Source organism: Myotis daubentonii, chromosome 7, assembly GCF_963259705.1.
Source record: "Myotis daubentonii chromosome 7, mMyoDau2.1, whole genome shotgun sequence".
NCBI lineage: Eukaryota > Metazoa > Chordata > Mammalia > Chiroptera > Vespertilionidae > Myotis > Myotis daubentonii.
The window spans coordinates 93977488-93990512 of record NC_081846.1 but is presented as its reverse complement, the minus strand read 5'-3'; the positions used below and the strand labels follow the sequence as shown (position 1 = coordinate 93990512).

General features: G+C 41.6%; 1 protein-coding gene across 6 annotated transcripts in view; it reads left to right on the top strand.

Moving 5' to 3' along the window:
- MAP3K2 (mitogen-activated protein kinase kinase kinase 2) overlaps positions 1 to 13025 on the top strand; it is a 97236-nt gene that overhangs the window by 75366 nt on the left and 8845 nt on the right. For all 6 annotated transcript variants that reach the window (XR_009453868.1, XR_009453867.1, XR_009453866.1 and 3 more), the window contains 4 exons: positions 90 to 238; positions 583 to 714; positions 5104 to 5233; positions 12375 to 12552. Coding sequence is in view for 2 of the 6 variants with exons in the window: in XM_059704774.1 (XP_059560757.1) it covers positions 90 to 238; positions 583 to 714; positions 5104 to 5233; positions 12375 to 12552 (589 nt within the window). In the remaining 4 variants the exon portion in view is untranslated. The remainder of the gene's footprint in view (positions 1 to 89; positions 239 to 582; positions 715 to 5103; positions 5234 to 12374; positions 12553 to 13025) is intronic.

Here is a 13025-nt window from a genome sequence, read left to right as displayed (position 1 = left end):
AGAATGTTACTAATGCAGCATACTCATTTAGTCCTTAACCGTTTTTGTGCAATCTAGATATTCCATTTTAAGAAAGTGTTCTTTTTTAGCACCTCGTGCTCCAATAAACTGGAGATTGGGCAAACTGCTTGGCCAGGGAGCCTTTGGCAGGGTCTACCTCTGTTATGATGTCGATACAGGAAGAGAGTTGGCTGTTAAGCAAGTTCAGTTTGACCCCGAGAGACCTGAGACCAGCAAGGTAAGACTCGCACACAGAAAACACATGTTTTTAATAAAATAAATGTAACACATGATAGAATGTTTATTTTTCCTAACACAAATTATTTGCAAAATAAATCAATAATTAGATATGTTTATCTACTTTGTACTGTGGATTTTTCTCTTTTAATGCTCAGTTACATTTTGATTTAGTGTTGCTTTAGCATACCTTCAAGGAAGAGTTATTATTTACAGACTTAAAAATGTTTATTCCTTAGGAAGTAAAAATTTCAGAATTAAATCACCTTGATGGTCAATGAAATTCTAATTTTTTACCTTTACTAACAATGCTGTAAAGATTTAACAATGAGTTCTGTCTTTCAGGAAGTAAATGCACTTGAGTGTGAAATTCAGTTGTTGAAAAATTTACTACATGAACGAATCGTTCAATATTATGGCTGTTTGAGGGATCTCCAGGAAAAAAAACTTTCCATATTTATGGAATATATGCCAGGGGTAAGTTAGTATATCCTTTGAAAATAGCGTACTTTCGGCCAGCGTTGCTCAGTGGTTGAGCATTGACCCATGAACCAGGACATCATGGTTGGATTCCTGATCAGGGCACATGCCCAGATTGTGGACTTGATCCCCAGTAGGGGGCTTGCAGGAGGTAGCTGATCAATGATTATTCTTATCATTGATGTTTTTATCTCTCTCTCCCTCTCCCTTCCTCCCTCTGAAATCAATAAAAACATATGAAAAAAATAGACATTTTATTTAAAGATTTAGTTGAGGAAGGAAAAATAAAACATTTTGATTTATAAAATGTTGTACCTAGTTAATGAAATTTTGGAAGAGTTTTAAATTAGTAAAATAATTTTCTTTATTTTTTTAAATTTAAATTGTTTATTGTTTAAAGTATTACATATGTCTCCTTTTTCCTCCATTGACCTCTCCTCGGCTGCTCCCACCCCCAGCACATGCCCTCACCCCCCTGTTGACTGTGTCCATTGGTTATGCTTATATGAATGCATATAAGTCCTTTGGTTGATCTCTTACCCCCACCACCACCCCCACCTTCCCTCTGAGGTTTGACAGTCTGATCGATGCTTCTCTGTCTCTGGATCTATTTTTGTTCATCAGCTTACGTTCATTATATTCCACAAATGAGTGAGATCCTATTTATCTTTCTCTGACTGGCTTATTTCGCTTAGCATATTGCTCTCCAATTTTATTTTCTATCTTCTTCATCTATCTTTGTATTTTTAACTCATTTTAAAAATTTTAATACATACTAAAATAGGTTACAAGCATCATAGTCCATACTGAGATTTCTCTAAGCGCCTTAAAAATATTCATAATAGCTGGTTTGTACAAACCAGGATCCAGTTCAGGACCACATAGTACATTTAGCTGCTGTATTCCTTACTCCTCCTTTATTTTTATTTTTAATAAGTTTTTATTGATTTCAGAGAGGGAGGGAGGGAGAGAGAGAGAGAGAGAGAGAGAGAGAGAGAGAGAGAGAGAGAGAGAGAGAGAGAGAGAAGCGTCAATAATGAGAGAGAATCATTGATTGGCTGCCTCCTGCACACCCCACACTGGGGATCAAGCCCACAACCTGGGCATGTGCCCTGACCAGGAATCAAACCGAGATCTCCTGGTTCATAGGTTGATGCTCAACCACTGAGCCATGCTGACCGGGCACTCCTCTTTTAATCCAGAGCAGTTTTATGTGACATAGATTTGTCAGGCTATTGTTCTGTTGACAGTCTCACCTCATGGCATTTTACAATTTGTTCCCTTATCCCCTTATTTTCTATAAACTCCAGGTTAGATCTAAAGTCTAAGTTAGATTCAGATTTAACATTTTTTATTAGAATGAGCCATAGATCATGCTGTGTACTTCATGTTGCATCCCATTAGATACAGTTTTTGGTTGTTTCATTGTTAGTGATGCTAAGATTGATGGCTAGGTTAGGGTGCTTGATACCCTGATTCTTCCATTGTCAAGTTTTGTTTTTTCCTGAAGACACAGTTCCTTTTCAGCCGTCACCTAATGTTTATAACACAGTTTGATAATAATTGTCTCAGTAAATAATTTCATTAGGAGCTGCAAAACGTGATTCATAGAGTCATCCCTCTATGTTATTTTTATAATATGTAGAGTACATTCTAATACTAATGATTTTCAAGATGGTGTGTTTACGCATTTAAAAATACATGCAATCCAGCCAGTGTCTCTCAGTGGTTGAGCATTGATCGACCTATCAACCAGTAGGTCATGGTTTGACTCCTGGCCAGGGCACATGCCTGGGTTGGGGACTCAATCCCCAGTAGGGGGATGCAGGAGGCAGCCAATCAGTGCTTCTCTTCATTGCTGTTTCTATCTCTCTCCCTCTCCCTTCCTCTCTGAAATCAATAAAAAATTATTTTAAAAATACATGCATTCTCATAGTTTAATAAGTCATATATGATAGAAAAAAGGTTTGATTTATGGGTCTTTAAGGGAATAGTTTGTTAGAATTATATGTAGAATGTGCAAGGTTGCAGGGTAAGCTTATGGATCATAAAATTGGACCAGATTCTGATAGTAGTGGTCTTAACCATACTCAGTCTCACAAGGGCATCTCACAGAAATTTATTCTACAGAAGTAATCCAAAAGAAGGAAAAAGCTGCATATATTTATTCAGTATGATCTGTGATGGAAAAAATGGAAATTCATTGCCCATGGTGGAAGTAAATTATGATGGCATTGTCTAAGAGAATAATGTTAAAAATTAAAATTGTGGCAAAGTTGAAGGAAGTACTTACGTAAGAAAGAAAAAAATAATACAAAGTGCTTTTAAGTAATGATTATGATACTTTAAAGGTATCTGTATTTGGACAAGGACAGAGAAACTTAGAAAAATGAGTTATGTTGGGATTGTGATTTGTCTTTTTTCTTTTATTCAGATTCTCATTACTGTTTGTGTAATATTTAAATTAAGATAGAAATAATTATGAATACCAGTGAATAGAGACTCAGATTGTTGAAGATACGATTAATTAAAATGATTAATTGGTTAAAACTGATTTATAGCCGAAACCGGTTTGGCTCAGTGGATGGAGCGTCGGCCTGCGGACTCAAGGGTCCCAGGTTCGATTCCGGTCAAGGGCATGTACCTGGGTTGCGGGCACATCCCCAGTAGGAGATGTGCAGGAGGCAGCTGGTCGATGTTTCTCTCCCATCGATGTTTCTGACTCTCTATCTCTCTCCCTTCCTCTCTGTAAAAAATCAATAAAATATATTAAAAAAAAAAAAGTTTAAAAAAAACCTGATTTATATCACAAATAGAGATGGATAATCTTTATATAGTTAGCAATCGTAGGATAAACCAGGACTATTCAGGAAGAGGTGTTAGATCACATAAAAGCAGCTGTCTTATCAAAGTATAGATTTCAGTTCCTTAAATTGGAAAAGCTCATTACCAAATTAGTTATAGTTAATTGACAATCTGAATGAATTGTAAATATGGTAAGCCCACGGCATCAATGGGTTGGACATACCGTACATGTTCCTAGACTTTCCTGAATCTCCAAGTTTGTGAATGATGCTATATAATTTTTCTCAGTAAATTAAGCATGCTGGATTCAAGATTTGCCAAAATTGTCATCTCTTCTTCCATTTTCTCAAGCACAGCACCCCATTCCTTAGTGTATCTACAACTACTTTCAGACTAGAACTATAACTACCTTTATTTTCAGTACCTGGACTAGCAGTCGTTTTTAATCTCTGTTAATTTTACATACACACATGCAATTTTTAAATATATTTTATTGATTTTTTACAGAGAGGAAGGGAGAGAAATAGAAAGTCAGAAACATCGATGAGAGAGAAACATCGATCAGCTGCCTCCTGCACACCTCCTACTGGGGATGTGCCCTCAACCAAGGTACATGCCCTTGACCAGAATCGAACCTGGGACCCTTGAGTCCGCAGGCCGACGCTCTATCCACTGAGCCAAACCGGTTAGGGCTACACACATGCAATTTTTAGCTGGCACAGTGCTTCCCAACCCATTCCAGTTGTTCCTACTGAAAAAGGTACACAAAGATAAAACAGCTACACCAATGGACCGCTAGTGCCGTCGGCACAATAAATCTTAGAAGATCTGTCCCTCAGGAAGCATTTTCTTTCCATCTTTTAAAGTGTTTGTTATTCATCAGATTTGCACATTAGAACCAGTAGGGCAGCTTTTGTAAAATTCACATGTCTGTCTCACCTCAGACTGACTCAGCATTCTCCAAGATGGCACCTCGTCCTGCGTTAAAAACACTTAGGACAATTTGAAATTTCTCTTTAATATGTTTTCTCATGTTTTGATCTAGCATGTTGAGTATTTAAAGGAAAAACTTGAAAATGTAATGTGTTCTGATTTTCTAATCATAGCCATTCTCCTGAGAAATAAATTGGCAGATATCAATAAAACGCTTCTAAATAAAATAATAATAATAACAATAAAATGCTTCTAAAAACAGAGAAAGAAAAAAATAAATAATTAAATAGGGCATATATAGAAGAACAAGTAGGAAAAACAAGAATATATTCTGGGCAAAACGATATAAAAGTACAAGAGAATTTTTAGAAACACAGTTGCAAGGAATATGAGACAGAACCAAGATAGTAATACAAACAAGGATCAAGAATTGTTGTAAAGGCTTCCTTTAGTGGTGACCCATGCTCTTCCACAGCTCTTGTCAGGGAATACTAGTATATAATTGAATTGTATGTAAATGAGATGGCATATACGCTCTTCCTGAGAATTCCCATGCTTTCCCACTCAGCTAGGATTCTTTAAAAAATAGAGATGTAATATAGTGGTTCATTTCAAACCATACCATAGTTTTCTTTTGTTTTCATTTAGGGTTCAATTAAGGACCAATTAAAAGCATATGGAGCTCTTACTGAGAATGTGACTAGGAAATACACCCGTCAGATTCTGGAAGGCGTCTACTATTTACATAGTAATATGATTGTTCATAGAGACATCAAAGGTAAGGAATGAGGTCTTTTCATTTTAAATACACAGTTTTCTTTGTGTGTGAATAAGAAGAGTAATACGCTTAAGAAATTTAACGTTTAAATCAGTACAGCTGCCTTTAAAATACTGTAGGACTCAGTCATATTCCGGCAAGTTCTGGTGTCCAGGTCTCCACGGTAGGCCGCTCCCTTACGGGCTTCACAGAATTAGTAAAGTTCAAATGACCATAAAGAGTGACCATGTTTCATGTTAGGGCATAGGCATTAGAATATAATGGCTCGGAGAAGTCTCTGGCACTAGATTGATGGCTTTGTTCAAATTCAGGCTTTATCCGTGATTAATCACGTGACCTTGCAAACACGCACAGTCCCTCTATGCCTCATGTTTAGCGAGGGTGATAATGTCCAACTCATAAGGTTCCTGTAAGGATTAAATGAGATAACACATATAATATGCTTAAAACCGTGTCTGGTGTCTAGAAAGCGTTCAGATAGCTATGGTGATGATATACTTCATGTTGAGATCATATTAATTTAAGCCTTTGGAGTGGGTGTTATTATCTAGGGAGGAAATAAGAAGGAGGAAGGGAGCCTGAGATTGAGCTCGGATGAACTTCAACTCAGTTAAGCTATTTTTAAAATTCAGCTGTTTTCAGGGATTAGGTATGTAAGGTAAATGCATGAAGTGAGAGATAAAAGTGAGTGGAGGAGATATGTAAAATTTGAGAGTGCTTAAATTCTGTACTGCAAAGCATATCTGCAGGTGTGAGTCTATAAAAACTGAATCTTGGTTCTAGAAAAATTGGGTTGTGACCGCAAATTAAAAGATGACTATTAAGTCAACCAATCTATACTAATAATAGAGGAATATGCAAATTGTCCAGGACGCCGTCACAGTAACAGTAATGACCAGCAGGCTGCCTGGGGCAACAAGGCCGGCAGGTGGGTTAGTGAGGGATCACCAAACAACTGAACAGCAGGCTGTGTGGGTCGACCAGGCTGGCAGGGGGTTTATTGAGGCATGACCAAACGACTGAACAGCAGGCTGTGTGGGTCGTCCAGGCTGGCAGGGGGTTTAGTGAGGGACGACCAAATGACTGAACAGCAGGCTGCATGGGGCGACCAAGCCAGCGGGGGGGGGGGGGGGGGGCAGTTGGGGGTGACCAGGCCGGCAGGGAGGGCAGTAAGGGGTGACCAGGCCAGCGGGGGCGGGGGGGCAGTTAGGGGTGACCAGGCTGGCAGAAGGAGGCAGTTGGGGGCGACCAGGCAGGCAGAGGGGGGGCAGTTAGGGGCAATAAGGCAGGCAGGCAGGAGAGCGGTTAGGAGCCAATGGTCCCGGATTGTGAGAGGTATGTCCCTGATTGGAGAGGGTGCAGGTCGGGCTGAGGGACACCCTCCCCCTCCCCCGCCCCACCTCGTGCACGAATTTCTTGCACCAGGCCTCTAGTCTATAATAATAAAAGCGCAATATGCTAATTAGACCAGACTTCCTTCTGACGACCTTCCGGATGAAGCCGGGGCCAGTGGCCGGAGGGAAGCCCAGGTCCCGAGTGCTAGAGGGAGGCTAGTGCCGGCAGCCAGGGAAAGGAAGGCCTACTCTTGCACAGATTTCGTGCCTAAGGCCTCTAGTATATGAATAAAAATAAAAAATGCATTTTTTATTGGTCTTACTGAGGGGTTGAGCTACCCAGGTATTTACTGCCTTCCTGTGGTGAGCCACATCCCGAATGTGGCCATATTCAGGCTAAAGAGAGCGCTGCTAACCAGTGTCTAGTGATATAGTGGACTCTGCTACCGAACATTGAGCCAGACCATCGCACCAGAATGAAGCATACAAGAGAAGGAGGGTGTGGCTCATGACCTGAGGAGAGAGGAGTCTGTCTTTCATGTCAAGATCTGCCCAGCTTAGGCAGGCCTCAGGTGTCAAGGACAGCTGATAGCTTGAAGAACCACACTGGGGAATTATTCTTTTAGGAATGATCTCTATTCCAGCTGGTTTCTCTTTAGCGCTCATAGTGAGACGAGGTACAGGGACCAAGGGGAGCTACCCCAGATGGGCCTTACCAGGAGTGATGAGGCTGGAAGCAAGCTGACTTAAAATCCTGATAGGACAAATACAGGGATAGGAGGAAAGTAAGGTGTAAGTTAGAGATGCAATACCGTCTGTAAAGTAAGAGTATGGCCTAGAAGAAAAGTGTTCATATGATTGACAGTGGTTACTTCCAAATGGCAGGATGAGTGATAGTTGTTTTCTTTGACACAGTTTTTACTTTTTCTATATTTCCCAAACTTTATGGTGAGAAATTTTTAAACTGTGAGAGAAAAAGAATGATAGTTGATGACTTTTTAATGAAACCTAGGATAAAAACGAATTGATCATTGTTGCTAGGCAACCTTTATTCTGCCTTTCTTTTACTGACTGTACCATTGAGGACCACATAGTGGTTGAAAGAGAACTTGTCTTTATAGCAATATTTTGACTAACAAATGAAGAAGGAATTATGGAATAGTGCCATTTTACAACCACTAATGAATTAATAGGTATAAGCATTAAAGATTAACAGGTGCTGACATCTAAAACAGAGACAGTTGAGCATGACATACTTCCTATCTTTAGATTACATCATCATATCTATGAAGTAGTTTTGCAAAAAGTAATAATAATAATCTGAGTCTGATCAAGCCTTTAGATTCAGCTACCAAATATTAGAATTGTAGAGTATACATTTCAGCAGACGAACATGGCCAATAGGATGCCTTGGGATGGAGTCCAAAGACCTAGTCACTAGGAAAGCCACGGGCGGACAATTCAGGTTCCTCCTAAGGTGCCATGGAAAAGATCACAGAGACCTTTAGATCAGTAAAGGCTTAAAATATGAATCATTGAGTCTCAATGTATGGACCTTATTTGGATTCCATTTTTTATAAAAATGTAAAAACCACTGAGTATATATTTAACATTATTAAGGAGGTATTGTCCATCCTGTTTGGTGTAATAAGAGCCATTATCTTTTAAAGCTAATGAACTATCGATCATGAAGTCTTGCCTTTGTTTCAAATAATATGAGGAGGGAAGAGAGAGAGGCTGGCAGCATAGGTGGGGCTGGGGCATGGATACATATACTATTCTACCTGCTTTTTTTTTTCTTCTTTTTTTTTTTTATTAAAGCTTTATTGTTCAGATTATTACAGTTGTTCTTCTTTTTTCCCCCCATAACTCCCCTCCACCCAGTTCCCACCCTACCCTCCTCCCTCACACCCCACCCACTGTCCTCATCCATAGGTGCACGATTTTTGTCCAGTCTCTTCCCGCATCCCCCTCACCCCTTTTCCCCCCAAGAATAGTCAGTCCACTCCCTTTCTATGCCCCTGATTCTATTATAATCACCAGTTCATTCTGTTCATCAGACTATTCATTTGATTTTCAGGATCACTTGTTGATAGATGTGTATTTGTTGTTCATAATTTGTATCTTTACCTTCTTCTTCTTCTTCCTCTTCTTAAAGGATACCTTTCAGTATTTCATATAATACTGGTTTGGTGGTGATGAACTCCTTTAGCTTTTTCTTATCTGTGAAGCTCTTTATCTGACCTTCAATTCTGAATGATAGCTTTGCTGGATAAAGTAATCTTGGTTGTAGGTTCTTGGCATTCATCACTTTGAATATTTCTTGCCACCCCCTTCTGGCCTGCAAAGTTTCTGTTGAGAAGTCAGCTGACAGTCCTATGGGTACTCCCTTGTAGGTAACTGAGTTTCTTTCTCTTGCTGCTTTTAAGATTCTCTCTTTGTCTTTTGCCCTTGGCATTTTAATTCTGATGTGTCTTGGTGTGGTCCTCTTTGGATTCCTTTTGTTTGGGGTTCTCTGCACTTCCTGGACTTGTAAGTCTATTTCTTTCAGTGTCCTCTAGGGCCCAGTGGTTCAGCCTCCCCAATTACCTGAGGAGGACACTCTTGGTGCACCCCCTTGTGGGCTTTGTGCACAGTCTTGTTGTAGTTAAGCCTTGATTGTTGTAGGTATCACTGGGAGGAATTGACCTCCAGGCCAATTGGCTGTGAGAATCAGCTGTGTCTGTAGTGGGAGAACTTCTGTGCTGGAGACACCCCTCCGGGGCAAGACTTGCTTCAATGGGGCTTTGGTGCTCACTGAGTCTCCCCCCTGAGTGTGTACTTTATAGTTCCACGGAGCTGCAAACTGGATGGTCCCACTCTGTCCTCTGGGTTCCTGGCTCCTGGATCTCTAGGGAGGTGCTAATCTAGCCTTTGCCTGAGGCTGTCCAGCAAAAGCCTCCCTGCAGGGCTTGGGCAGGGTGGGTCCCACGGGATCAACAGGCTGCAAGCCCCTCCAAGAGAAAGCTGCCCTCGAGTTCCGACTGATGCCAGACAGTCCCACTTCTCCCGTATGAGTCTGGGTCCCTAGAGACTCGCCCAGAACTGGAGCTCAGAGCCTGAGACTCCCTCTCGATTGAAAACGACAACTGTGCCCTCAGCCGCCAGCCCTCTCCGCATGCACCTCCGCACCTTAGTATTTTACTTCAGCACTGCGCCTCCTCTGAGTCTCGGTGTGCTTTTCTCTTTCCTTCTAGTTGTAGAATGTCCACTCAGGCAGCCTTCCTGTGGTTCTGGATGATGTCCGTTCCATCTTTTAGTTGTATTTTTGAAGTGGTTGTGCGAGGCAGCAAACTCCAGTCTTTACCTATGTCGCCATCTTGGTTTCTCTATTCTACTTGCTTTTATATTTGTTTGAAAAATCTCCTTCATAGTTTGCTTTTAAGGTATCCAAAGTAAAGTGAAAACGTAGGAGTCTATATTTGGAACCTGGTTACACATTTTTCATTCAGCCCTTCGTATGGATGGGCATTGATGCCACAGTGGTGATTCCTCCCTGTAGTTAGCTCTGCCTGTCTGGGGTATGCCTGGGACTGAGCCTCCCTGCTGTGGCCAGTAGAATCTGGCTTGTTTTTGCCCTTCCCTGGCTAAATATTTTAGAGACAGTGGCTTTTTTTTTTTTTTTGACAGAGTCCTTTTTGCGTGATGAACAGGGAGATGTTGAACAGGGTAGACAGTGCTGTTCTGCCGGACTGCTGGTGTGTGCCTCCCTCAGGCCTGTGGCTCACTGGGAGGGCATCTGGTACTGGCAGAGCTTCGGAGAGCCACCACCACCAGGCTGGGGTTTCCTGGGAGAACAGAGACAAGTACGGAAGTTCACAGTGGGACTGGACAGTATGCATTCTCTCCCGTCTATAATGTAGCTTTTCTCCACTACTCACTCTCCTTAGAGGCCATTAAAAAAAGAAGAAGAAGAAGAAAAGGATTTTTAAAAATATAAAATACTAGAGGCCTGGTGCACAGATTGGTGCACCAGTGGGGTCCCTCAGCCTGTCCTGTGGGGATCAGTGGACCTCCAACTGATCGATGTTTCTCTCTCCCTCTCTCCTCTCTCTAAAATCAATAAAAAGAAAATATTTAAAAGACCTTTCATCATTTCCCCCCACTTAAAAAAATATGTGGTTATGGTTATAGGAGACTTAAAAAGAACAAAGCAGCCCTGGCCACTGAGGCTCAGTTGATTGTTGCCCAGTGCACCAAAGGGTCGCTGGTTCAATTCCTGGTCAGGGCACATGCCCGGGTTGCAGGCTCGGAGGGCATGCTGGAGGCAGCCAATCCGTGTTCTGCTCTCACATCGATGTTTTTCTTTCTCCCTCTCCCTGCCTCTCATTCAAAATCAATAACAATATTTTTTAAAAATAACAGTTTCAAAATTGGATAAGTCAAAATACATTGCTTATTTAAAAACTGGTAGTTTATAGGTAAAGCTAAAAATGAGAATAGAAATAATTTACATAAGACAGAAACAAGACTTATAATTCCAGAAGAAAAGATTGAGTTTTAAAATGATAAATAAAGGGGAAAATAGAGAATGACAAATAAATGAACCTAGCCCCTGGATCTTGGTTTCTGATACCATTGAAAGTAACTAGGGCCCAGTCGGTGTGGCTCAATGGTTGAGCATTGACCTATGAACCAGGAAGTCACAGTTAGATTCCCGCTTAGGGTACATGCCCGGATTGTGAGCTCGATCCCCAGGGTGGGGTGAGCAGGAGGCACCTGATCGATGATTCTGTCGTCATTGATGTTTTTCTCTCTCCCTCTCCCTTCCTCTTTGAAACAATAAAAATAAATTAAATAAGTAAATAAAAGTAACTGGGGCTCTTTGGAGAGAGGGCTGATTCTAGGCCTTGAGCATCTAATAGTGCCCGAAAGTAAGAAGATGCTAAGAAACAACCCCAAACCCAAAGCAGGAACACAGTGATGGGGTTATGACAAAGGGACACAGGAGCCGAGAGGAGTTCCCACTGGCCAAAGCTGGAACAATGTGAGCAGCGAAAGAGGCACATTAGTTATAACCCAAAGTATAAGATAAATATCCTTGTGTTCATAGTGATGCAAACAAATGGGCGAAGAAGCCGATGGGAGAGGAGACCGGCTCCTATGCGGAGTGATTCCCAGTAATTCTGTCTCCGCTCCGCCTGGAGCGCAGCCGACTCCCTCATGGGCCGTGTGCCAGCCTCTCGGGACAGCGTGGCGAGGGAGAGGGGCACTTCACCGTACAGAATTCAACCACCTCAGGCTAGGCAATCAAAGTCAGTTTATAATAAGTTTATTATAAAAGTAAATGGAATTTAAAAACAAAGCTGGAAGCTTGCATAGGAGAGATTTTAAATATGTAGATACTGAGAAGAAACATCAATATAAAGCAAAACCCAATATTTAGAGAAACTATAAAATATAAAATAACTAATACTAAGTTAGAGCAGGAGAGGAAAGTGCTAGAAGTTTTGATGATGAGGGCCCCCCGGGACATCCCTCCTCAGGGAAATGAGCTTTAGCCGCAGCCTCTTGCTTTAGGACAGACACACTGGGCCCAGAGCCTGCTGTGCTGCCCCTCCTCCACCCTCCCTGGCCTTCACGCACTCCCTGGTTCTCAGTCTTCAGTGTGTGGGTGAGCCCTTCGTGGGCACTGTCCTGACTGGGGTGTGAGCGGCAGCTCGGAGACAGACTGAAGAGCCTGCTCCGTTTACTTCTCTGCTGTTGTCCTTTTATACGCTCCAGACTGCCGACAGGAAGAGTGCAAGGAGGGTGTTTCTTATTTTTAGGTGCAAATATCCTGCGAGATTCAACAGGCAACGTCAAGCTAGGAGATTTCGGGGCCAGCAAACGGCTTCAAACAATCTGCCTTTCGGGGACAGGAATGAAGTCTGTCACGGGCACGCCCTACTGGATGAGCCCCGAGGTGATCAGCGGGGAAGGCTACGGCCGCAAAGCGGACATCTGGTAGGTCTGTGCGGGCTGGCCCGCGGCCTGTCTCCGCGGCGACGAATGCCTGGCCAGGTGTCAGGGGTCTTTCATGCTTTTGAAATAGGATGTCAGGATTGCAAGGGTGAATATTTTAATTATGCCTCATTGAAGCTTAATCAATGACTTCCATTCTTGACGAAGGGTTTTATCTTAAGCATCTTCAGCACTAGAAAACTATATTTCATTTCCCTAAGAACTTAGAAGTAATCAATTTTTACTGTTCGTCTCTTATAATTCAGCTATTCTTAAAGTAATACTTTGTGCTTAACCATTTGAGTCAGTCCTTAAATTGTGGTTTCTTTTCACTGATTTTTATCTTTCAACTATGTTATGTAGTGTTACAACCTTTTAATGAAACTAAACTTGAAATCAATCACACTTAATGTATATTGACTTCACTCCTGTTTCTCATTTTGTAGTAACTATCCTTCTTTATGATGATCTTGTTT